Source organism: Anas acuta, chromosome 4, assembly GCF_963932015.1.
Source record: "Anas acuta chromosome 4, bAnaAcu1.1, whole genome shotgun sequence".
NCBI lineage: Eukaryota > Metazoa > Chordata > Aves > Anseriformes > Anatidae > Anas > Anas acuta.
The window spans coordinates 46723191-46750519 of record NC_088982.1 but is presented as its reverse complement, the minus strand read 5'-3'; the positions used below and the strand labels follow the sequence as shown (position 1 = coordinate 46750519).

The following is a 27329-nucleotide window of genomic DNA, read 5'->3' as shown; positions in this document are numbered from 1 at the left end:
CATTACAGAATTTAAAATAGAAGTTTTTTTTTTTTTTTTTTTTTTTATAACGTGAGGTTCATGTAAGTTTATAGCAGTTCACATGCAAACAACCTCTCAGTACAGTTAGGCTCCAAAGAGTATTTAGCTTGTAATGAAATACCTACATGTGGACCATATTTACAAATGAAATATGTGCTAGCATACTTGGAGAACGTCAGTTTTACGAAGTTATTTTTATTAACCTAAGGAGTTTACCAGAACAAAGGATGAGTCAAGCTGAATAGGTAAGAGATTTTAAGTTTTACATTTTTATAGCAGTAAGTATACAGTGTGCACTTAATCTATCTTTGTTTCTGTGAAAGGATATATAAGCCACTGTCATTTTATTTGATAAGCTATATCTGGATCCTATTTTATGGCTTCATGAGAGTGTAAAGAATTAACCATCTTTCTTCTTTAATGTGGGCTTATGAATTATGAGAACTATATTCCCATTAAACTCTGGACATGTGGCACTGCTACTTTATTTTTGTATTAGAGAATATGTGCATATCTAACTGCTATAGTTATTGGTGGTTAATATTGTATAATTTACAGCGTGTCCATAACATGAGTTTTAGTAAAGACTCTTGTCTCGTAAGAAAAAGATGATAATGATCTGTGTTTGAAAGCTTTTCTTTTAATGCTGGAATACATCTAGCTGAGATTGCAAAATGAGCCTGTACTTCATGATTTTGGTGTTTAATTTGTATTGTAATTAGAAAGATGTATTCTGGCATGTTTCTGGATTTATGTATACTGTCTCACCTATAACTTGACTCTTAAAATAGAGAACCACAGATACTATTTCATGAGTAATGAAATTAAATGCTACTGTCAGCTCAACTCTTTTCTTTTTGCAGTTTTCAAAGGAGAACTTCAGATATTTTAGGCTACAAGTCAGTAAACTTTGCTTACGTAGCTGGCTCCATTCATTCTCTGAAGCCAATCACTTGCCCCGTGGTGGCTGATAAGAATTTAACAGCTTGTAGAGGTGGAGTGTCTGGATCCTTAGCACTGAGCACATTCCCAGGCATATCAGTAGCCTCTGTCCATCATCCATGCTGGAAGCTATTTGGAAAAGGAGAAATAGAAATCGGGGAAGGGAAATCATGCATCATCATCCTGGCTGGAATGTGCGGAAGACTTTATGCTGTTTTCATCATGTGGATTCGCTAGAGAAATGACCTTCTTTGATCAGCCAGGTAAAATCAAAAACTTGTTTATTTGCTGCCTCTGCTCCCCACGGGTGCTGAGGCTGTGGACCTGCAGGCGACCGAGGACAAGGAGGAATCTGCTGGTGGGCACTGCTTGTGTGATCTACCTGGGGTTCCTTGTCAGTCAAGTGGGTCACGTTTTACCCCAGCACAAAGGAGGACACCAAAAACTCAGTTCCAGAAGTCTCCAAGATGCAGCTCAAACTCCTTTTCTGGGCATCCCACTGGATGGCACCCTGTCACCACCCAGCTTCCAGGAACCCCAGCTTGGTGGCAATGGGACCTCGATGCCACCCAACGTAGTTTATATCACCCTGCGGTCCAAGCGCAGCAAGCCTGCCAACATCAGAGGCACGGTGAAGCCAAAGCGCAGGAAGAAACATGCAATCCCTTTGTCCTATGGGCAGCACTTTCCAAAAGCTGCTTTCACTGGCCAGGAAGAGACCTTTGTCCAGCAGCTGGGGAGGGCCACACGTGCTGCAGGTGCAAAGGGAGCAGCAATAGCTCCGGAGGCAGGAAAGCACCACCTGGATGAACACAGGCAGAAAGAAATGGCAATCGGGAAGCGAGGTCACCAGAGACCTGGGGGGATTTCTGGAGGTCTAAAGGCACAACACCAGGCTGAGGAGAGCAATATCAGGATTTACAGCGAGAGCTCTCCGTCTTGGCTGAGCAAAGAAGATATCCTAAGCATGCGTATGCTGGCAGATTCTCCAATAGAGAGCATCCAAGAAGTGCCTTCTCAGAAAGCAGTCCTGGTAGTATTTGAGAGGGGTCCCAGCACCACAGAAGCTGCTTGTAATCGAGGGCACTGTGGCATCATCAAAAGACCTCTTGACATGAGTGAAGTGTTTGCCTTTCATTTGGATAGGATCTTGGGGCTAAACAGGAGCTTACCTTCTGTAAGCAGGAAGTCGGAGTTCTTCCAAGGTAACATATTCCTATGATTTTCAGCTTCCACATGGGGTGCTGAGGTTTCCTTCCTCTTCCCACATTAACCACAGGACAGCAGGAGACTTTAACTCCTGCTAGTCTGAGAACTAATCCAATCATTACAGGGGAGTAAAGCTGATATCTTTCTGCAATTTCTTCCATGTAATTGTCCGGTCTAAAGGATGCTGTACCCTGAAATTTAGACTAAATGCAATAATTGAGTTGCTCTAACGATTCTCTGTCCATGAGACTATGGAATGCAAAAAAAGACAGGGAGTCATCTGTAGATCGCATGGCATTGTACAGACTGACTAAAGAGGTGAAAAAAATTCCAGAAGATTACCTGGTGATTTGATGAATATTTCATTTTTTTTTGCTTGTCTTGTTTTGTTTTGTTTTCTCATCTCTTAGATTTGGCTTCAATAACATATTATTGAAAGCGAGCACAAGAATTAATCTCTTGAACAGATGGTACAGGAAAGGTGTTTTATATTTTGTCAGATAACCTACTTGGAAAGGTAGGGGACTTCCTGAAGAAGCTTAATGCTACTACTAACTCTGGAAACTGTCAATTTTCAGAAAAAAAAAAAAAAATCTTCCCTCTCCCCTGATAATTCAAAAAATATTGCTACATCTCAGTGAATCCAGCTTGACATTTTGAGGCTCATTACACATACCTACATTATATATTATGCAGACAAAAATATATACAGGAAATAACGCAATATGCCTCTTACATGATTGGTTTAAACAGTTTTCAGTGCAAATTTTGGCTTTCTATTCTATGGTGAAATTAAAGATAGATTTCAGACATAATGTGTTTTAGAAGTTTATTTCTAACATAGCCATCTTGTTAAATGTCTTCAGCCTAACTGCTATTTTTGTACAGTTGCAAATCACAACCCTAAAGGACTACGTTGCATTTTAATGAATCATTGCTGAAGTGGCCAGCTATTTGTTTTTGCTGTTCATTTCTTGCTGCTGAAATTAGCTTATAGGAAATATTTTTATATCAATCCATCTGTCAAAAAAAAAAAAAAAAAGGACAACAACGAACAAGTAATTCAGGAATGACTTTCTAAAATCTGACAGCAGGAAGAAGACCTAGAGATCTCTGCTTTGTTCCTACTGTGTAAGTCTTCCCTTTGGCAGCCTGTGCAACTGTGTGAATGAATCTCTAGGAATAACAGTTTGGTGGCTTCTGAATATTATTCATACTTGCAAAGCATGGAAGATACATTATGCCTAGGTTATTTTTAGGCAGGAGATTTATTGCTCTAGAGCTGTCACAAGGAGTTAAGGTAGTTCGGTTGGAGGAATTGTGCCCAGCATGGCTGCAGAGCTGACAGACCGCAAGCCCCTGTGAGAACCCATTAGGCTAATTGTGCATTGTGTCGCCCGGTGTCTGTCACCTTGCAGCATGTTTTGGATTGTCTGGGACAGAGAGAGTCATTCTGCTCATTTTAATTTTCTTTTCCACATAACTGGCTATGTTCCTATAGCAAGAAGAGTGTTGCTAGGTGATGAGAAGAGAAATAACATTATTTTGGTCCCACTTCATTTTTTCCAGCTAAAGGGTGAACAGAGGATTTGGAACAGTTACTGTACCTTGTCTCTCTCCATTTCTTTAGCCTCAAAATATGCTGGAGCTCAGATGCCTCGTAGCTACTTGCACCCATTACTATCTGCATGCTTGTATTTAGCATAATCTTGAAAACATCTTTGTGTTGAGGAAATGAACAAAAGCATATTCTTAAGAGCAATATGAACAACTGGTGAGCTTATTTCTGTAACTTACTTGCATGTGCTTAGGATAAGATTAGGTGGGCTCACCAAAGGTTTTTGCAGGACAGCTTCTGATAATCATGGTTATTCATATGGGAAAGAGAGCAGTGCAGGAGGAGAGATTGTGTGTGTCTACAAATGTACACAGCTTCTGGGCTGACATCTCTCTCCCCACGACACCTCCCTTTAGCTTGCCTCAGTTGTGATGTGATGTAACAGGACATGTTTGATGTAGCATTAAAATCTTAAAAAATGAGCTTCTCAAAACTGTCATTCATTTGTCAGAGCAGTTTCAAAGAACCACTTAGTAAATCCCCGTAGAGAGTTTGTTTCCTTTATTCTCACAATTCCCTCACTGATGTGTTTTCTTTAAAAGCCTAGCAAAATACTGTATGCAATTTCTCTGGCTACTGCCCTTATTTTTCCTAGTTAATTGCAAACCTTCTTTGGTATTAACTGAATGTTTGAGTGGTCTATATTATTTTTCCATCATGGATGGAAAAATCAGGCATGATAACTCTTTCCCTCATATTTTTGCAGTTAATTGATCTAATGTACATGTAAATAGCCTGGGGAGTACAGGTGAGCAAAGCCCTTGCAAGTTCAGTCTTACAGGCAGAGAGAATGACTCCGGGTGCACACAAGCAGATATTCATTATTGCTATTGCTAACTACAAGGCATGAACATGCTGTGAGCTCCAAAACACCTATAAGCCAAGAAGGATTAGCCTGTAAAGCAACAAAAAAAAAATCATAAAGCTCCATCTGTTGTGGAGAAAGCAGAGGAAGGCTCTTGCATTTATGAGTTTTGGTATGGTTACATTAATAACATAGGATGGAGAATCTTTATTATTTGACGGTCCTAACCTAAGGAATAGAGGAGACATCAGTGACCTTGCTTGGCACAGCTTGGTGGCACAGACCAACCTCAGTCAACTTGCACAGAAGTAAAGTAAAATGACTGCACAGCTTGCCTCTGGCTCAGCAGCAGGGCAGGACAATGCTGGGGTTCACTAGGGCTTGAGTCACTGATGAAGTAACACAAGCTGGAGGGGTTTGCTCCTCTTCTGCCACTCAACACCAAAGGGAGAGGACTTGGGTTCCTTGGACCTTAGTGTTGAGGCTGAGGTCTTTGCTCAGCTTTTGATATACAACACAGCAACTGCTGCACAGTTTTGTCGCATCTCTTGCTTAAGGCCTGAGGTACCACATGCCAACTACCACCTCTTTTCCCCCAGTTTTCTGATATGGTAAATGTGGCTAAGTATGTTTGATCCTGCGCTGAGAGGAGCAAGCTCAGGTATACTCAGTCCAGTGGGGCTTCTTAGCTGAGGATTGAGCTATTTGCCCAGAACTTTTTGTTCCTGAAAAGTGCAAGAAGCTCTTCCTTTGAGTAACAACCCTTCATGGTTAGTTTAGTGCAAACAGACACATGACACGTGATAGACAGCTCCACTGGGTACACTTGTCGTTTTGCTTTATTGGCTTCCATGTGATAAATGGAGCCATAGATTTTCCTGTTATACCCTGCACTATCAGCCTGCCTTGGCCATTGCACCATGAGTTGTGCAAAAGCAGGGAAGGGTAATATGATTCATTAATGTTAGGGCAAAATAGGGAGTAATAAAAACCTGCTTTCTACACTAAATTATCCCTTCCTGATACTACATGGGCAACTAAACTGTTCCTTTCAAGTGTGGCAGTGGTAAACTGTACTGCATCACTGCAAACAGTGATGAGCTTGAGAAAGGGCTTTAACCACCGCATGAAAGACCTGCTTTCTTTATTGAAGCTCTCTTGGGAATGTTTGAAAGTATTTTTTTCAAAGTTGGAAAAAATGCTGTGGGAATAAGTTAGTACACAATATGGTATGATAACATTTGCAAGAGTATCTATACAAATATGCTTAAAAGCATGTAGATCATTTTTAAAGTGATATGGTGCCTGGATATTTAAGATGATGCTGATACAGAAGCCAAGCTGGGGTACATTACCTTGCTGTGAATGAAGCAGTTTGAGCACCCTGGGGCAGTCTAGCCTCAGCAACCTTAAGTTTCCCTTGTGTTAGCTTACTCAGCTCATTCCCCGACACAGTGGATGCTAAGGGCCAAAGAAATTTTTAGAACTATTTTGGTGCTGAAAAATCCATTTGAATTATTAGGAAGCTGGTTCCAATACAAGTTTCAAAAGACTTTTCATGCAATTTTGCAGATGTTTTCATCTTTAGGTAGCTGAGTAGTTAAATGGGTCTAAAACAGTAGATGAAAAGAAATTAAAGTCAATCTGCTTTGGCCAAGCTTCAGTGGCTTCCTCACAGTATTTCCTTCTCTCATGGTGGGTTTATCAGAAGTTATTTAAGACCCCAGGTCTTTCAGTAACAGGCAGCAGTGGCATCCGTGAGTGTCAGAGCTGCAGCAGCAGAACAGCAATAACCTTCTATGTTACCATATAAAACTGCTGAGGAAAGAGGCCCTCCTAGAACAATTGGATGTATTCTGATGTGTGCTGGACCCCTTAAATCCTGGCTGTGTCAGACTGGGAGCTCCTGGTCAGGCCTTGCTTTCCATTGCTCAGTTAACTTCAGCCCCACGCCTGGGAGGTCTGAAGCAAAACAACTCTCCCTACCTTGCTACACCAATTCATACACCTATTAATCAACCCCCTTATCTGCTTTAATTCAGCCTCTTCATGTTTTTCCTGCCAGTGTCAAAAAATTGAGTCACTGCTCTTTACTGAAGCTGCTGCTTCATATTCCTGTAATTCAATTTATATTACAGAGTTGAAAGATTTTATTTTGGCTCATCTTTTCTGCTCCCATTTCCTCTGAAATGCAAACATTTCCTGCATTTAGCCTTGGTCTTTTAAATTTGTTTTTGTGTCTTAATGGAAACTGGCAAGATATTATTCATATTTTTCAAGTATTTATATTACTATTGTTTATCATGTCCCTTTTAGATAGACAGGGGATGTTTGTTTTGTTAGAAGACAGTTCACGTGTTTGGCTTGTGGAAAAATTTTGCGAGTAGTTACATAAGCTGCTGTCAGAGATACAAAAATAAAAGATCAGATTCGGTCCCAAAGGATGCTGTTCTTTGCTTTTTGGTGGCAGTTCCTACTGCTTGTGTATGCTTTCTCCAACTGTTTTGGAAGAGTAGCTTAGCTAATAGTTGACCTGACTTGGCTAGTCATCTACAATGTCAGTGATGGAGCTAAAGCGAGAGAGATTGGGAAATGGCCAGGGTTTCTGGCTTTAAATTCCTCAATGCTTATTCAGGCATCTCAGTAGAGAAGCCTGATTTTTCAGCAGTGCTCAACACTCATATTCTCCCCTCCCCCATCAGAGAAAAGATGCTGGTGCACAATGATGATAAAGGAAGTACTGACCATAGTGAGAGACTGATGTTCCTAAGAAAAGGACACCTTCTGGGTTCCTAAGGAAACATCAGGCAACAAGGAGGGGAGTTAAAGAGGTGGAGAGCTGCATCTTGGTTTAGTTTGAGGACTACCTTGTATGCACATGTTGAGTCAGAGAGAAGATCATCAAGTACATTCTGGTGTTTGAGAAGATTTTGCTTTTCTCCACTTTTCCTAATGAAACTGAACACATTTGAGCTTGACTGCATGTGGAGTCTTATCATGCTTTATGGCAACAGGTAGATCTTCACATGATTCACTGCTAATTATGGGCAAAGAATTTCCAACCTGTTTCAGATCAGTCAGCATCCTTTGAAGAAAGTGCTTTTTGATTCAGCTCAGTGGAGATCCATCAGCAATTCATGCTGCTTACAGATGGAACATTTGCATTGGCTTTTTTTTTTTTTACCTTCCTGTTTGTCACAGATGCCAATTTTCTCTGTACAGACATCTGTCCAGGTTGCCTCTGGAGAAGAAGTTGCCATGAAGTTCATTGCTTTCATGTGAGATTGAGAGCTTCTTTTCAGATGTGTCTTTGGGTCCAAGAGCACACAGAAGACAGTTATACGCAGCCTGTAGAGAGACAAACTATCCCATGAATTGTAGAAGTGTGGTGGTTAGGTTTATTGACATTCAAGACAAATACAAATAAATTCTGAAATTTTGCATATGTTCCAACACCTGTTATTTATTAGCTAACAGCTTTGCAGTTAAATGGTTCCTCCTTTCCATACCAAGACATTGTATCCTGGCCTTCTGTCTACACCCAAAAATATAAATATTTTCTTTGTTTTAAAGTGTGTACAAACCGCAGTCAGTCCTGGATCCTTGACTACTTAAGGCAGCAACAGAAGCATTGAATCAGCAGTGAAACAGAAAGCTCCACTTTCCTAAAGAGGATACATATGCCTGTTATTTGATATTGAGTGAAATGTATTTTAGCTTATTTTAAATTCTTTGCAGAGCCTACTTCCCACTAAATACTACAAACACTTGAATTCACCAAAGCTAAGACACTTACGTGCCTTACCAGTTTCAGGGAAAAGTGGAATAATCTTTACACAGAAAAAGAATTAAAGAAAGTGGCCACAATCATTGTTGTACTATCTCATGTTATAGTTGTATAATAAAAAATACTTGTCAAGGTGTTTATTCATGCTAAGTTGATATTCTACAGTATTCTCATACATCATTTCAGGGCTGTGAAATCATATATTATAGGCATACAATACCAAAAGAAAACAGTATAAATCCACTTTGAGTATAGGATTTGTAATCTTTTATGCCCATTACACAGGAAAACACCCTTTGAGAGAAGTTTTCAGCTCTTGTGAATCATCATCAGTTCTCTGCAGTGAGGGAATCCTGCAGCATTAGTTCACAACAGCATTGTAGGCTCTAAATCTACCTATGAACTTTGTAATAGTTTGGTTTAATATATGACTTTTTACGTTAATCTCCTGCTTCAAAGAGAAAAAGTCTTCTGTACACTGAAGGCACTTACAATGTCTGTTCTTTGTCCATTCCTGCGGTGGCTGGTTTTAGATGTGGAATAAGACCACATTAACCAAAGGATGTCAAATTATTTGTCTGTGGCAATTTTTTCTGCCACATCTGTAAAATGCTATAATTATTGATGCTTAGACAATGTCTAAAGAAAGATCAAGCAAGTCTGTCAGTACTCCAGTCTGGCAATTTTTTGTTTTTCCTTTTTCAGCCGGTCAAGCCTGTCCTGTTATTCTCTGGGATTCCTCACTGAGTCCAACAGATAACAATACCCATTCTTCAGTGAGATTAACCTGGGGGAGATATCAGCAACTATTGAAGCAGAAATGCTGGCAGAATGGTAAAGTTCCCAAAGCTGAGTGGGGCTGTACTGAAATCCACCATCATGAATGGTCCAAGATGGCACTCTTTGATTTTCTTCTGCAGGTAAAACATTTATAGAACACAAATATCTGCCTCAAAAGTCACATGAGCACATAGACTCTCAGAAAAATAATTTTAGTTGGTTCGCTTGTTTTAAGACTGGGGAAGAGATGAATTTGCACAATTTGAAGTTGTTTCTGTTTATGATTAAAACATTCAAAATTCAACTTGTAATCATGGAAAGATCAGGAACTTGACTGAATGAGGAAGGAGTAGAATAGTATCTGATGAACAACAAAGCTGCTGTTCTTCAATTAGGTTTTGCACATAAGTATTAGCTCTCTAAATAATACCATGCTAGGGCTTTGCCTTGTGGTATTATGACACCACATGACCACAGTTACAATAATTATACAATAGAACATTAATGCTGGACTACATGTATATGTATATGCATGTGGATGGCAGCTGATTTTATACCTTCCTGAGATACAGCACTGTTTCCAATCACCCCTGCCTGCCAGACAGGTCAGAGTGGCTAAGCCTCCTGCACCACTTACTGGTTTATATAATGCTATCTGTATTTAAAACTACAGTAAGCACTAGTTTTGTGCACTGCATTTCAGTTGCATACAATTCAGCTTTTTAGAGTTGCATTTCTTGAAATACAGAAATCATGCCTTGCTTTATGCATAGTCTATCCCTGCCTTTCTCAGGTCTGTTTTAGGATGAATGATGCTTCAAATGTTTTTCTGAAAATTGCATTTCTGCAGACTTGTTAAACATAGAGCATGAAATTCTTCTCTAAAAATATACTGTCAACTTGTCTAATGACTGCATCTTTAGTTCCACTATGAGCAAATAACCCTCTGAAACTGGTATAAGGTCATACGTGGAGTTTTTTGGTACTAAACATAGTAATACCCATATATAAATAGTACATAATGCATCAGATTTTATTATTTTCATGCCATTGTTTTGTTTCTGAACAGGTTGAGAATTCACATGAGTTCTATTTTATTTATTTATTTATTTTAATGTCCTCTAAGACACGTTTTTAAACTTCATAATAGAATTCTTATTATCCAGAAGGAGAGGTCAGCAGAAATAAGGTACAACAGGATAGAATTGTACACAAAATAAATTGCCCCCATTTGTATCTGGTATCAGTTTATACTTCCATTTGCCTACCAAATAAGATGGTACATACCAGAGAGTGAAAGAAGGTCTTACAGTTTTAAGGTTAAGATTATACCTGTGCTGTCAGACTTTAGTCTAGCAGCACATTAGAGGATTCTAACATGGAAAATGCTAAGAAGGGTTTCCAAGTTTAAAATGCCAAGCTATGGCGTGTAGCCCTAATAGAGGCCAGGATTCTAGTGGTTTTGTTTAATAGACTAAATAAGTAGCTTTGTTTAATAGACTAATTATCTTGCAAATGCTGCTTGTGAGTACAAATGTTTATACTGTTATCATACATACTAATGTTGGACCTGATGATCTCTTGAGGTCCCTTCTAACCTGGGCTGCTTCATACCACCAGGTAGATGGTTTTTAGTGGAAAACTTCAAGCTTTTCAATGATTGCACTCTTCAGTTGTGGTAAAGGATATGTGGCTTTATGCACCAAGAGGTTTTCCTGTCTCTAGTTATTTCCATACTGATCTGCATACCTCTAGACTGGAAAAGGCCAAAACCTTCTAACACCTTTCTTATGTATGGTTTTGTGCAGACATACATACAAAAAAAAAAAAAAAAAATCAAGTTTGCTTAGTTAGATGTTTGCTCCAGGAGGTCTCAATTGCAATATTCTGTTAAAAAGCTGCCTGCATCAGCAAGGTAACAAGAGCCTCCAAGAAACCTACCTGGATTTGCAGTTCCCCCAGAAAAATCACATGAATACACTACTGAAGGTAAATTTTCTGTGCATTTAAAATTGAATCAGAATCAATGACGCAGAAAAGCTAAAGAAAGTTTAAAGAACCATTAAAATACACGTTACAATGTGCTTACCGTAACTGTGGTGCAAAGATAACCTAACAGCTTAGACTTTGAGGAGCATAAACATCAAGATAACAAGAAAGCATTCAAGATATTCAGAGGACATTGATTATAATAGTCTGAAATTAATCATAGCAGAAACTGGGCTTAATATCAATAAAAATACTTTAACAGTGCAAAGTCTAGTCTGGGAAACTACAGAACATTAAAAAAACCACTTCATGATTTTTTCAGAAAGAGTGCTGGTGAGAAGCATTCCTTCTTAAAAATGTTTCCATCAGAATGGCTTTGGTGCCCTTAAAGAGATTCCTATCTTCTGAATTCAAATAACAAATAATATAAAACATAGAAGCAAGCTGAAAAATGCTTGTATTTGACCTTTAAGTGTCCTCTTCAAGAACTCAGGTAAAGTAAGGACATTAAAAGTAAAAATTATTATTTTTTTAATTATGGAGTTTTGAAGCACTCATGTACATACATAAATACATGACAGAAATCAGTGTTAAACTGTTAAAGTTGCAACATCAGCTCCAGAGTATCCCAGTGTTCTGCCTTAACAGAACGCATTATGAAGAGGCTGTCTGCAAGAACATGATCTCCTCATCTATTTAATGCATGTAATGAGGTGTGGTAAAGACGAATTATGGCTATGCATCAAAGGAGTCTGTAAATCTCTACTTCACTTTTTGGCAAAACTTCGAATAAATTGAATGAGAAATGAGCTACAACACTGCAAACAACAGGGGCTCTTGTGCTTGAAGATGCTGAATGCTGCTCAGCAAGGATGAGAGAGAAATCCATTCCTTTCCTCAGGATTTTCTCAGCTGAAAATAAACACTGCCAGCAAGACCAGTGGCAATATTGCTACACAAGAGAACACAAACAACTCTCGGACTTTCATCTGATGAAAAAAAAATAAAAATAGGAGGCCTTTCTAACTTTAAACACAGCTCTAAATCATGAGAAGTCACAACACTTCATTTCAGTGGGGTGTCAAAAAATAAGACTAACTTTAGAAGGTTTCATGTTTACATGAGTGTTATTATTTTTATGCTTAGAGCAGTTTTAAGTTAGTAGCACACAGGAAACAAGGAGAGGAAAAAAAAAAAGACATTAATTAGCTACGCATTAAACCTTATCTGCCTTCTGCTCTGTAAATAGCTGTGAGCAAAAGCAGGGCTGCTCCCCAGGGGAAGCCAGGACAGGTCATCCACACAGCATGGCTGGTCCCATGGCACAAGGGGCAGCCCAGAAGGAATGACAGTGGGTCCCTCTGTGAGCATCAGGCAGAGACAAGGTGGCAATCCAGCTCCAGGGCCACCAAGCAGCAATCCAGGAGCACCAGGTAACAGGATGAGGAGCAGGTGCTCCCACAGCAAGGTCCAGAGGAGAACTGAGGGCCTGAGCCTGAACTTGTATAGGGCTCCTGGGCCAATGGGCAGAGAGAGGGTGGATGTGGATATGGAGGTCCCATTTGAGGCTGATTAGGCCAATTAAGGCTGATCTGTGCACTCAGGGCCCTGGCAATGCTGGGCATTTATTCTCATCTACACACCAGAGGGTAGAAGTACCTGTAAAGAGTGATTTATCCTTCCCATGCAAGACAGTTATCCTAAAATGGCATCCTTTGCACTGGGGGTGCCTAGTACTTGTCATTGTTTACGTAAGAAACAGAAATGACTAGGTCAGGAGAGATGCTTAGCATTTACACCGCTAAAGTTAGACCAGATGTATTCCTCCCAGCTAAGCGCTGCATGATGAATAAGTGAGCATTTGCGTGTGAAACAATAGTCTGGGCCATGATGTCATTGAAATATGCACCACAGGGCAGCTCACAGAGGCTTCTCTGTGCTTAGAAATGCACTCCTCCTTCCTGCATTTGGTAGCTTCTGGTGACTAACTTAATGTGCCCCTTGCTCATCTTTTCAATATTTTTTTTTTTTTTTGCATGTTTAAGTCTGTTAGAGTCTACAAAATAGAGGCCCTTCGTGTATGTCAGGCTGTGCTATTTCTATTGAATTGTATTCCCCATCTTATTACAAAGTCCTATTGTTCCATTGTTTTCAAGGAATGTCTACTGACATAACAAATCATGGCCATCAAATGGATACAATATGTAGCCTGGCAAATTGCTTCAAACAGTATATGAAATTTGGAGACAAGGTTTTTAATGCCATTTCACTGCTCTCTTTAACTATGCTTGTTCTGAGCTTGCTTTTCTGCCAGCTGGGTTAGTGAGCAAAGTCTGACAGTGGCACTGTGCCCCAAATCCTTTGAAGTTGTTTTCAGTCGGCGCTCTGCTGTGCTTGGTTTTAGATCTATAACCGGCTAGACAGAAACTGCTGCGGATTCAAACCTCTGAAGGAAGATTCCTGCGTGCAGCAAGGTCTGACACTGAAATGCAGTGATCAGGATGCTGTCGACCTGACACACATAGTGCAGAGAAGGCATGACCGAAGGCACTTGGCCTTTATAGACAATAATGGTTTCTTTGACAGAAGCGAGGACAATCTTGACTTCAAAATACTGCAAGGAATCAATGAGTAAGTTTTAAGTTATTAATTTTGTAAAAAGATGGATAATTTCTTCCTGGGTTTGCAGTTGGATGGAAAATCTCTCCTCAGCATTTAGTAGGAATAAAGCACTGCTCACAGAGGGTGCCTGGGTACTTGGACTAGGAGAGATTTGTCCTGCTCCCTAAGCTGCGTGAGAGATACTATTACTGTGTCAGTGTTACATTAACTCCAGGTTTCTTCTGCCAGGTCCATGGGGAGATCTAATTTGTCAGTGAAGCTTAGTTATGTTTACCCTAAACACACTTTCAGTTTATTACCTGTAGCATCTGCAAGTTGCCAGGGCTTTACAGAACAGATTCATGCCTTACCTATAAAGGCATGACTGATGTAACACAGGAAAGTCTCAACTCCACTAATGTAAACTTGTTTCTGTGGAAACCTCTTCTGTAAGCAATTTGCACTGCTCTGAGTTACCATACTATAATCAAAAAGCAAGGGACACTAAGTTACTGTAATAAATATCATCAGCCCATGAAGCATTTTGTGAATTACAGGATGTCTAAAAATGTATGACTAACTCTACTTGTGTAAGAGATACAATTAACATGCATATGATTAGTCATGCATGGACTTCCTCTCCTGAGTCGCAGGCTATATTCATAAATTCAATTGCTAAACCACAACATGATTATTGCAATTCAGAGTGATGGCAAAACTGATGATTTTCTTTGTGCTTTTCCAGATTTCCTGAATCTGCAGTTTCAGTGCTGAGGAGCCAGCGTTTACGGGAGAAGTTGCTTCAGTCTTTGTTCCTTGACAAAGTATACTGGGAGAGCCAAGGAGGCAGGAAAGGAATTGAAAAGCTTATTGATGTAATAGAAAGGAGGTCCAAAATTCTTCTTACTTATATAAATGCACATGGAGCCAAAGTATTGCCCATGAATGAATGAGCTTCTGAGGAACAGGCTTTAAAAAATTTTGTGAGGCAAAACTGACAGTTAAATTGATTTACTTCATAGGCTTATTTAATTTTTATTTTTCCAAACTTTCAAGTTTATTTTTAAATAAGAAGTCTTGAATGGTTTAAAAGCATCATTTAAATGTCAGCTGCAGCTCAACACAGTGCGGTTCTATGTCACCAGTGAAATTAAATGAAAAAAAGTCAAATAGTACAATAAATGATATAGTAATGTGCATGCACCATGAACACTCCTTCTGTTAATATGCTTCAGAATTAGCAACAGTATTTTCAGTACATTAGTCTGGATTACTCTTACTCTCATCATTCAAGTCAGTAAAAGTTTTATTGCAAATTTAAATGGGAACAGAGATTTTAGGCACTTAACACATCACTGAAAACTGCCATCGTATCTACATAGTGAAACATACTTAGTACAGGAATTTATCTTTTTGATTAAGAACACTAAAATTCCAACATTTCCAAATGTATTTTATTTTGATCTTTTGAAATCTAAGGACCAGATTCAACTCTTTTAAATGAAATCCAATATTTCTATTGGATGTGAATAAAATTTAGATTCACAACGAGGAGAGCATGGCTTTAACAATAATAATTAATTTGACAAATGCAGTTTTTCCCTGTACAGTATGGAGTACACTTTGTCATGAGTCATTTGTTACAACATACTATTTTCAGTATGGATTGGTTTGATGTGTGGATGGATTGTCTGATATTTCTATTGATTAACTGGGTGTTACTCACAGAATCATCCTTTAGTACTACCATTTCTTTTTTAGCTATTTAGCTTTAGCTTTGTGAAAATATTTTGCTAAAGTAAGTATACACATTTTGTTTTTGCAATGTTCTTTACATGATTTTTTAGAATACTAATGAAAGGCAGATGCAATAATGATGTGAGCATTGTTAAAATCAGAACAGAAAATGTTGTTTGTGCTGCTTGCTCAGCTCTTGCCAGCAATTCAGGCTCAGGATTTTTGTTAAGATTGACCATTGTGGGGTGATGATTCCAGCTGATGACTTGTCCCAAGTTTTCATACAGGTAAGGTTGTTAGGCTTGGACAAGCACTTTAGATTCTTAGCCTCAATCTGTTCCAGCAAATACTCTGTTCCAAAAGTAAAATATCAACTGATATAGTCTGTCCTCACATATACTTTCTACCTGTCTGTTTAATAAGGTTCTTACTGTCTTTCTAAATGAATATCTATTATCTTTTTGCCATGAGATGGTGGCAGAAGTTGAATGGTTTCATAGCTACTCTTGTCTTCATGTATAGTAAAAAAAACATAGAGTGTATAACATTTAAAAAAATGAAAGTGCTTGTATAATATTATTGTTTGTCATTATGAGAAACTAAAATGTTTAATATTCATCTTAATGTGGGTGAATTTAATGTCTTAAATAACTACAATTCCACTGCAGCTAAAGCAGATTTTCATTCTTATTATCAAAAGAGCTATTAACAAGAATTGCATTACTAGAAGAAATAGATCTCATTAAGAGCTTGGTCATCTAAATAATCTTTTATTTTCTGTCAGTAAAGGGCAGATACATTTGTAAAAACATCCTAGAACTTACCAATTACCTTGAGAGGCCATGTTTTAGAGTGCCTTGGACTTTTTGATTGCACCAAAGTAGAACTGTATAGGGCTTTCATATTATCCCTTTCTTAAAATGTTGTAACAAATTAGCCAGGTAATTTCTATCACAGAAATAAAGATGTTACTGTAGCTTGCATTTTGACCTGAGCCTAGAGAAAAAAAATAATCTCTCAATCCATTTCACATGGAATTCCTGTTGCATTTATCATGAATTTCAGTCTTTGGTGACCGTTAAAATCAATTTGTCCTATTTTCTAGCCTATCTCACAGTTTTCTTCCTGCTATATACATGTTCAATTGGATTATCACACTCTCCTGGGAGTGAAAATCATCATTTTCACCTGCACTGAACTTAGAAGAGGAACAAGGGAAGATATAGCAGTGTACCTGATCATGAAAAATGTCCCATGAGTATTTTGTCTTCTAGCTTCTCTTCTTCTGCCTCTAAGACTACACATTCAGAGCACTTCTTCCATGAAGACAGGCAGAGAGAACTGGTGTTGTTCAACCTCAAGAAGAGAAGGCTTCTGGGAAACCTTATAGCGGCCTTCCAGTACATAACGGGGGCTTACAGGAAAGCTGGGGTCAGGGAGTTTTGGTCAGGGAGTGTAGTGATAGGGCAAGGGGTTTTAACAAGTAGTTTTGACAGGTAGTGATAGGACATGGGCTTTAAACTAAATGGACTAAACTAAATAGACTTAGATTAAATATTAAGAAGAAAATATTTACTGTGAGGGTGGTCAAGCACAGGCACAGGCTGCCCAGAGAAGCTGTGGATGCTCCATTCCTGGAGATGTTCAAGGCCAGGCTAGATGGGGCTTTGAGCATCCTGGTCTGGTGGGAGGTGTCTCTGCCCATGTCAGGGGGGTTGGAATTATATGATCCTCAAGGTCTCTTCCAACCCAGACCATTCTATGATTCTGTGATCCTGATGCAAAGTCATTGACTCATAATAACCTTTTTTTTTTCTTTTTCCAGAGTTGAACATTACCCAAGAATAGAAAGATGTCAAGTGTTTTTTTATCTTTTCAGGTTATATATTCTTCTCTATTTCTTCTAGACATGGACTAGTGTTCCTTGAGTATGATATGGACTTTTTTTATTTGACTGGCAATAAATGCCAGTTCTTAAAACAACAGTGTAATTGCCACGGAGTGAGTAATTGCCCTGAAGCTATGCTTAGAGCAAAGTTCTTTGGTAGTCTTGAGCTTAAGAGGCCCAAGTAACAATGGTGCTGTCCTTAACAGTATGACCAAGTTATGAAAAAACATAGTTGTAAAGACGAGATCTTGTGGAGATTGTGGAGATGAGGAGATGGATGCTGCAGATGAATTGCCTTTGGAAAGGAATGGTGTTTTTTACTTTTTTTTTTTTTTTTTTTTTTTTTGTGGCAGAGGCATAGAGACCAACTTGTAATTAGAGCTAATCTGCAGGGCAGAATGATGCCTAGATTTTGTGGAAAGTACAAGGGGATGGACAGTTGTCTCACCCTCTATCCTATATGGACCAGAGAGGCATATAATGTCTTTTCAGAACTTCTGCAGGCACCCATGAGCCCAGGATGAATGGCCAGGGCAAGCTGAACTGTGTCAGTACTGCACACATTGCCCTTTCCAAGGACCAGGGAGTACTTCTTTCTCTGAAACTCTGACTTTGGGTCTAGGACAAGGCATTCTGTGCATGCTGCATCCTACTCTCACCTTATGATCATGCCTTAGCATTACAGTATGCATAGCTGGAAGCCTTGCTGTGTCTGCTGTATAAAAAAGTTGTATTTCCTACTCCTACAAACACTCCTGTTGTCTTCAGGAAGTCGGGAGAGGCTTGCTGAGACTGTCATTGGGACTAGACTGTAAAATGTTTTGAATTTAATAATGTTGATAACAAACTTCAGAAAGTGCCTTTCTTTATGATGTTTATCCTGTTGCGACATAGCTTGGTACTTGAATCCAGTACTGCTAATAATACAAAGTATGATTGCTATAGTGCTTATAAGTACATACTAGCCAAGTTCTAATTTTATTTTATTTTATTTTATTTTATTTTATTTTATTTTATTTTATTTTATTTTATTTTATTTTATTTTATTTTATTTTATTTTATTTTATTTTATTATTTTTTTTACTCAAGTGGAGAATTCTCTACTTTTTGAGTGCATTTACATAAATGCTCCAGTAAAAAGTACAGTAGAAGAACTTTATTCACTGCTACTATATTCAAGATACCTGCTCACCCCTCGGTAACGGGAGTAAAGTGTATTGAAAAATTAGTCCATTTCCTTGTAAAACAGCATGACGTTGGACTGACATTCCAGTACAGAAACCTAAATAATCATAGAATCATAGAATATCCCAAGCTGAAAGGGACCCACAATGATCATCAAGTCCAACTCATGGCACCACACAGGTCTACCCAAAAATTCAGACCATGTGACTAACTACACAGTCCAAATGCTTCTTAAACTCCAACAGGCTTGGTGCAGTGACTCTGTCGTTACCTGTCCTTCATCTACATTTTTCAGAGGTGTATTAACAGACAGGAAAAAAAATGAACAGGCCTTGCTCTATCTATGGTGGTGATCAACGGAAAGCCAAGAAACTGGGCTTTAGTCATCTTTGCTGGGCTGCCTTCCATTTATGGGCATATGGGATCAGACAGATTCATGTTGCACATTACTCGGAAGGGTGTAACCAACAGCAACAGTCCAAAATCTGTGGGTGGGAAAAGAAGATTATGTCATTCTTGAATCTGCCTGAAAGCCAGAACCACATAAAATGTAATTACTAAGAAAGTCAAGAGGGTTTGCTGATTTCATAACATTGGAAGACAGAGCTTAAAATAAGTAGCACAGGCACAGATGCCTTGAAATTCCTCAGGAGCTTGCCAGCAAGTTAATAATCCTAAACGTTTCAGAAGCTGAGGACATGAAAACTTTTGTGGAGCACTGTGAGAGCAACTTCCCTCTTTTCTATATATATATATTTATATATTATATATATATATATATTCTATATTCTATAATGCACTGTATTAAAGAAAAGTAAATTCCATGGTTTTAAAAATGGAAATACATATTTAGGGTACATTAAAGGACAAGCTTCCAGTAGCAATTCTGGGAACGCTTTCCTGCATGTGTGTGTATGCAAATATGAGCATACATATATGTGTATATAATACACTTTAGCTTTTTTTTTTTTTTTTTTCCTACAACGTGCACTCAGTTTGGGTCATACAGAGTGAATTGTTTATGTAATTTGCTGTTTACATGTAGAATTTTATTGTTTGTGAACATAAATTCAATTTTGGGTATATGCAAGTTGAAGTTTAAACAAAACTTTATTATGGATGCAACGTTTGTTCTCAAAGCATTAGCTCTTCCCTTGCTAATGCATCTATATAATATAAAAAGTTTTCTCCTTACAATTGTACCAAAAAAGAGCAATGTTTGTATCTGCATTAAACTGCCAGACAACAGAGTGATAGCAAATCTGAGGGGTTTTAATGGCTTTTACATTACATACTGAATTTCCATTTGAAACTTGTGCATTTTAAAAACCAACTTGTTTGTCCTTTTATAGTAACAGTAAAGGCATTATCACAAGCAATGGATTGTTTGACTCTCTGCTGCTTTTGTCATATGATAGTCAGGAATATACAAAATAAAATAGTGTCTTCATCAAGTTTCAGATCAGTTCTCTAAGCTGAAATAACAAAATTGCAATACATATTAAAGTCCTGTGTGGATTATTAGATACTTTAAAAAAAAAACTATGGCCTTGAAACTGCGTCTTCAGAGAAACAATCCAAATTATATTATGAAGCTCTTCCCGTGGAAATATTTTGTGTTTACTCTCGAGACTTGTAACTCTAAGCTGTTTCTCTTTGGCTGTGGAGCTTCTGATCTCTGCATCAGCAGTATTACTGTATTCTTTAGCCATGGTGGCAATGTCAACTTACACAGATGTTGAGCAGAAAAGGCCATGACCATTTATGATGCCAGAAGAGAAGTATACAACAATGACTAGTAAACTTTATAACAGACATCGAGCAAGTACAGAAGCAGCAGAAGGGCACTGAAATCTATGTGGCATGGAGACTCACACAGAGTTAAAGTAGCCTCAGAACTTCTAGTCTCTGAAGTTTACATTTTTTTCATGATCCAAGAGAGACTAATGAGAAACACAAAGATGTTGAAATATTTTTAAACATTCTTTCCTGTACAAAGTAATTTGATTTGTTTTATGAAAATGTTATTTATTTGTGCACATTACTGCATACTTCAAGCTAAATAATCTCAGATACATTTGTGTAAGTTCATTACAATTTTGCTGAGTTGTCCCATTTCCAGAAAAAACAGTTTAGGTCAGTTAGGTCAATCCATAGTCTTAGAGGCAGGACAACTGAAACCTAAGGTCAAATGGATACCTAAGGAGAGTGACAAACAAATAAGATGAAGAGTTGCCTGAGATACAGCACAGGTATAGAACTTGTCATGGAAATTGTCTAAACAAACATCTGTGAGCTCCAAGCAGGATCAACAAGATTTTTCTCAAGACTATCAGCCTATTCCACCTGTATCTCTGTGGGAAGCCCTGCCCTAGCCAAATACAAACATTTGAGGTCAATAATTAAAATAAAATAAGCAGTGCAGCAGTATCTTCTATTGGTCTGTCATGAAATACATGAACGATATTTATAAATGACACTATTAAAGATATTAATTTTCCATGGTATATGAAGAATGAGAAATTGTGAAGAACTCTGCAACAACTTCATGAAATTGAGTGGGTCAAACCTGGGAGATGAGCTTCAGTATAGATTAATGTAAAGACTTCATTTAGCTGCTATTTAAAATCTTGGAGAGACCACCTCTTGGGTTGTTTGTGCAGCCTGGTCTTGACAACTCCAGGAGCTAAAGTCAGTTGAGGGAAGAGCAAGTGAAATGACCAGAGGGCTGAGATGGCTGTCTTGTAAGGAGAGGGATGAATTTGTTCAGTTTGGGAAAGAGAAGGCTGGAGAAGCTGGTAATTCAGGTTTACAAAATCATGAAAATGATCAATGGGGTGAGTGCTGAAAATGTCATTCACCAAATCCTGCAATACCAAAGGTGTGGAGCACCCAGTGAAACCAGTATCCCTTTTAAACAGATAAAAGAAAGTTCTTTACACAGCAGGTACTCAGATTCTGGAGCTTGCTGCCACAAGAGACTGTGGAAACAGTATCAGGAAAGTCAAAGGGGATTGGACAAATTCAAGGACAGCAAGTCTATACATGGACTATACACGGAGTAGGCAAGCCTGCATCCTCTAACATTCCTAATACAACAATTCCGGATACTGGGAAAGGGACCACAGGTATTTCCCCAGGCTCATGTGCTCATCTCACTTTGCCCCAGTCTAAGTAGTACTTCTGGGCTAAGTGGCCCACGGGTGTGACCCAAAAGGGAATCCCATGTATTCTTATATTTGAAGGTGATTCAAACAGAGAGGAACCTGCAATCTTGTAGGTTACTCAGACCTTTTCCTTATGTATAACAACATACAAAATTATCTTTATTTGCAAGGATTGAAATGCTTGGGTGTGGTGAGTCTGTTTTGTCTTCATTGGAAGAAAAGAAAGAAAACAGATGGCAATCTTCTAGTGCCTAATGATGGTTTTCCAAAAGCAGTTCCATGAATTTTGTTCTCTTGAAAGTGATGAAATGCATGCAAAATACATAAACTTTTTTTTTTTTTCCACTGTGATGTATAGTCTGTATTTAACACTATGTATACGAATCCAATTATTTAACTGAAATACAACTTGAAATAGGTGGCTGACATTCTCTAAAAATTAGTTCAGTCCCAGTACTTATTTCCTTTTAAGCCTTCTGCAGTACATTCTCTTATTTAATCACATGGTTTCAGCATTCACCGTTCCGGATCATTATCTGTATTTCCTTCAATGGAAAAGCCGGCATGACATTCATTCCTCGGAGGTCTGTTAAGCTACACAAGCATGCCTTATCAGAGGTATTCTTCAGCTAACTATGTGAAACACTTTGAGATTTGGATGGAATTTATTAACTGTTAAGGAAAATAGCACCAGTGTGAAAGTCAGCCTTATGAAGTGTGAGAACTATGCCTGACAGATGGCAAAAGCTGGCAGCCCAGTGAGCTGCTCTGCCATGGGAATTCCGAAAAAACAGCAGGTCATATGTCTTAATTTTCAGATAGATGTGTGTATATCACATACCTAAGATAGGCTCTTTTCTGGTCACCTAATTTTTTCCTGCCTTAGTACTTCTGAAAATATAAAACAGAAAGAAACAAGCAGTCAAAAAGTTAAAATGATAACTGACCAAAGCATGCTCTGAAGGCAGCTGTGGCATAGTTGCAGTAAACATGGGGAGATGGCGATACCCAAACAGAAGCTGGAGCTGCCTTAGAGAAGCATCGTGCTGAAGGAGAATAAAAGGATTTGTCCTACTAAATATAAGATCCAGCCTTAAGAATTTCACCATGTGAGGAAAGCATCTAAGGCATTTTATCATACGTAGGATACTCTGGCCCACATGGGTAACAGCTCCCACCCAACCCCCCCAGTACCATGCATGCATTCTGTTACCTCTTTTCATCATCAGATGGACAATTCTACCCCCACAGCTCTCACTGGCCTGTGACATGAATGCTACTGAACTCAGACAGCTCTCTAAATTTCTGTACCCAGGATATTCCTAAATCATGCTGATTCTTTACATGTAATAGATTTAACCTTTCTCCCTCTGGAGCTGAGCCACTTAAATGATAAACTCTCAAGACTACACCTGTGGTTTCTGTTTTGCACCTGAACCTTACAAGCTGTCTTTTTTAAAGCTGGTAAACACTCGTCTGTGTTTTTTTTTTTTTTTTGTGTGATCTCCAGTGTTGTGAAACATTTGTACCAATCATCTTTCAGCTTTCAAATACAAAAGCAATCTATTTTTATTTTACCAGACCTTTTTCTTCCATATAATATTCTTGTTATACCACATATCCCCGCTAATATCCAGACCTGCAATTGCAGCTTGGATACACAAATGCCTGGAGAGAATTTCCTAATTTCTTTTAGTGTATCATTAAGGCATAGCTGAATTTTTGAGAGGAGGGCACAGAAGGGAGATAGACTGTGATGAGAAATCCCAGAAACCTGGTTGTTTTGAAGAGTCTGGTGTGAGAGAATGTGAGACCTGTCATCATGCAGATAATCCACAAGTTGCTGCTGGCTCCACCTTGCCTGATCACCATCGCAGAGGGCCTCAGCCAGCTCATGCTTTCTGTGGAGGGGTCCTTTTGCAGTAACTCAGTTTCTGTTGCACTTTTAACTAGCAGACAGCCACTGTAGGGCTGTTGGTTGAGCAGACTTCGTAGCATAAAAGGGAAGAAGAAAAAAAAAAGCATGTCTGTTAAGGACTGAAAAATGCCTATGAAAGAGCAACTGCAGTATGTTATTTTCTTATCAATCAGATTTGGGAAGGCTTTATTATGGGATGTTATAGCTCTACTCAAGTGCCTTTTTTTGGTCTTCTGAAGAGAAGATGCTCCTCAGGCTTGGTGGCTCCCCCAGACTCAGTGAACTGCCAGCAATTTGAGTGGCTGCTTTCTCAAGCTGGTTTCTAACTGGGCTATGAGGCTCTTTCCATCCAGCTGCTGGTATCACTATGTTCGGGATCTCAGCTGGGGCCTGTGCTGATTCACAGGATTTATGCCCCGTCAGGCAGTGCTTACAGTACTTGCTGCTAGGAAGAGTGCAAAATGCCATCAAAATGTACACTTCTAGATGCACTTGAATGCCTGCTTGGCTGAATCAGCACGAACTAAGCCAACAAGGCAATTCATGCGACAGAAGTGTTGATGTGTTCTGAGAGCCACAAAAGGTCAAAGAACAAAAGAGATTAAATCTCCATTAAAATCATAGCTTTCCACTTCATTTTGCTTTGCGTGCTCGTATGTCTAAACTTGAACTTAAAATGCTAGTTTGCAAGTGGTCATCATGTGCAAACACAGCTTTTGTCGACTTGTTAGTGTTTGTATTCTGCAGCAAGAGATCCAAAAGGCAAAGAACAACAGATTAAAGCTTTTGCAATATCAACACCATACTGGGAAAGAATTCTTAACCTCTATCACAGTCTTATCTCAGCAATAATCTGCATGGCCATGGAGAGCTGACGCATATTTTTTGTTATACTGTTGCCTTAGTGCTAAGATTTCTTTGATTTTCTGCTGTCAGCTTTACCACCCAGTGGAGATATCCTCGAGTGTTCACAATTGCTGCCTTTCCTGCTAAGAAAACACAACCCACATGTGTTTCAATACTTCTTGGCATCCTGCCTCCCACATATAGTTTAGGGTCAGCTTTTCAGCCCGTTCACTTTCCCTGATTTTAAGTATAGTTACAAGTGTAATTAGCAAGGAAAAATAAATCACTTTTCCCCTTCGGCGGGGAAAGTCCTGCCAAAAGCTATGTAAATGTGCCTTGTTAGAAGGCACTGCAAATCATCAGAGAAAAGTGTGCTCCATAAAGTGTAAATATGAAAATGTGATCTGACATTCATTCAGATTTGCAAAAACAACTTGTAGAGCTCGCTATCAATGCTATTGTCCTGTTAAAGGACTGGATGAGTGTTTAAGAAAATCGAGAGAATTTCCTCAAACAAAAGTTTTTATGAGCTGTCATCCTTTCTGTCACTACATGATGACAAAAGTCTGGAAAAGTCTTGCACTTTGGATGACTTTCACTGCTGGATCCAGTGAGGCCACCATTTCTCACATGGCCAACTCCTCTCCCCGGCCCTCCATCTCTTGGGACCACTCTAACAGCCTCAAGTCTTGGAGCCACAGCATGATTATGTTGCAGAACACTTTATGGTTAATTTTTCTAGGTTTTGCCCCATTCTTGAGTATATTTCAGTCCATAACAAAGTCCTTGTTGGCATTAATGGGAACAAAGGTTGAATCCTGTAAAGCTCAAACCTGACCTCCAGTTCCAGGGATACTTCTGTAGTTATTCATTGTATTCCCAAACTTTGCTTCTGATTTCTTGCTTGGTGCAGAGCTACCACCGAGATCTGTTCTAGCCTTCTGGACTGAAATGAAGCATGTATTATGAAACTTTGATAGTTTTCAGTGGAGAAAAAACTTCTGTTTACAGAAATTTCCATAAACCTAAGCCTTTAGTCTGCTATTGAGTTGTGTTTAAAGCCCAGTGGAACCAAGTATTTATACAGATGACGAACATAATAGAGACCAGAACTTGATTTCTCTGCATTTCAAAGATGTGATCTGATCTACAAAGTTTTCTAGTGAATGGTAGTTTTCTGAGTGGCAGTTGGAACAGGTTCAGAAAAAGAAATTCAGCAATATTTATTTCAGAAAACCAGGAACTCACAGTTGTAGTGGTTCCTATTTGAGTCACAGACAGCTATATATAGGATACCTAGTGCTAAATACTATTTACCAGAGGAGGACTTCAGTCCAGGTGCTAGGTGCTTTTTCAGCCCACAGTTGTGCTGTAATTAGGATTCTCTGGAAATGGACCACTTTGGTGAAGCTTGCAGCTGTTAAATCCCAAAGGAAATAGGTGATTTCCTCCAGTCCACATGAAGATGTCCAATTTTCAACATTTATTTCTGGCTAAATTAGGAGATTGCCCAGTCAGCATGCTGTGTTTTGTGGAACATCTCTCACACCATGAATCATGGGGAAAGAAGGGGCTAACTTGGAAAAAAGATAGCTAATGGAAGATTAGGTAATGTGAGGTTGTATCTAGGTTCTCTCAGTTTACCCAGCTCCTCCCTAAATACTAACAATGCTTAAATACACCCCTGGGGATGTCTTCACAAAAGATGGAAACTCTGAATTATCTACATTATCTTTTTATGTATTCCTAATGGGTTTTTGATTTTTATTTATACTGGTGGTTTTTTAAAAGCAAATTATTCACAGTTACTTTAGCTCCTCAGCATGTTCAATGATCCCTAAATACATTCTATATTTGCTAAAATAAGTAATAACTTTCCAGAAACACAGTAGATAGTGATGAACTTCTAGACTGGACATGGTGTGACACATCTTTCCTTTAATGCCAGATACAAAACCTACCCATCAAAGACATTTTGTGAATGCTCTCCAAGGGTCTTGTAAAAGCACAAATGACCAAATCATACCTTTATCCACAGATGAAGTTTCAACTCATGGTTCATGTTATATCAACAATACTTCTCATTTAAAAAGCAATCTAAGTATTATTCCACAAAAATTTCAAATACAATTTAATAGTTGTTTTTACATTACAAACAATTTAACAGCCTCCTGTGTGGAAGGATATAATAGATTTGAAATTGCTAATATAGTTTGTGAGGAAGGACATTAGTGATTTCTGACAAATATTCACCTCTGACTTCACACAAATATGTACTATCATGAATTTTTGTCGGAGGAAAGTTCTCTAGAGATTCAGGTTTCATAATCAGTTCCAAATCTACTAAACTGGACATGCTAGCTGTTACATAAAGCTGCAGTTTTGAGATGCCAAGTAATAAGGAACAAGTATAGCAGAATATTTGTCAGAAAACAAAACAAAAGAAAAACACAAAAATCACAAAACCATTTTGGCCTAGAATACATTTCCAGCTAAAACAGGATATCTAATCTGTTTGGACGCTTCTGTTTTAACTAAAGGTTATTCCTCATTTAAAATCTGGAAGAATACTCCCTGAAGACCTCATGGCAGCAATCCTAGGGAATATGGTAACTGTTGGCTCAGGCATGCAAGAGTCAGGATAATCTGTGCTTCCCAGCATGGTGTGTTAGACCTCTGATTTTCAATGTAGAATAATATCATTAAGAAATTCACAGGGTAGACAATCAAAGCAAAACATAAAATGAAAGAAACAAAAAAAGATGCTTAAAATAATGCAGGAAACTGAATTTAAATATAATTATGACAAAGATGAATGAATGAAACAGATTTGGAA

General features: G+C 38.6%; 1 protein-coding gene across 1 annotated transcript; it reads left to right on the top strand.

Moving 5' to 3' along the window:
* Positions 1-48: 48 nt before the first annotated feature.
* Positions 49-19945, top strand: GASK1B (golgi associated kinase 1B). Its single transcript, XM_068681076.1, has 5 exons — positions 49-266; positions 885-2168; positions 9088-9302; positions 13556-13782; positions 14498-19945. The coding sequence occupies exons 2-5, from the start codon at positions 1172-1174 to the stop codon at positions 14703-14705; spliced, it is 1647 nt and encodes a 548-aa protein (XP_068537177.1). The 5' UTR covers positions 49-266; positions 885-1171; the 3' UTR covers positions 14706-19945.
* The last annotated feature ends 7384 nt before the right edge of the window (positions 19946-27329 follow it).

Bases quoted from the DNA above. Each gene is read 5' to 3' on its own strand.
- GASK1B (XM_068681076.1), top strand. From the start codon at position 1,172: ATGCTGTTTTCATCATGTGGATTCGCTAGAGAAATGACCTTCTTTGAT. The intron at 2,169-9,087 runs GTAACATATTCC...TTCCTTTTTCAG, and splicing joins GAAGTCGGAGTTCTTCCAAG to CCGGTCAAGCCTGTCCTGTT. The intron at 13,783-14,497 runs GTAAGTTTTAAG...GTGCTTTTCCAG, and splicing joins ATACTGCAAGGAATCAATGA to ATTTCCTGAATCTGCAGTTT.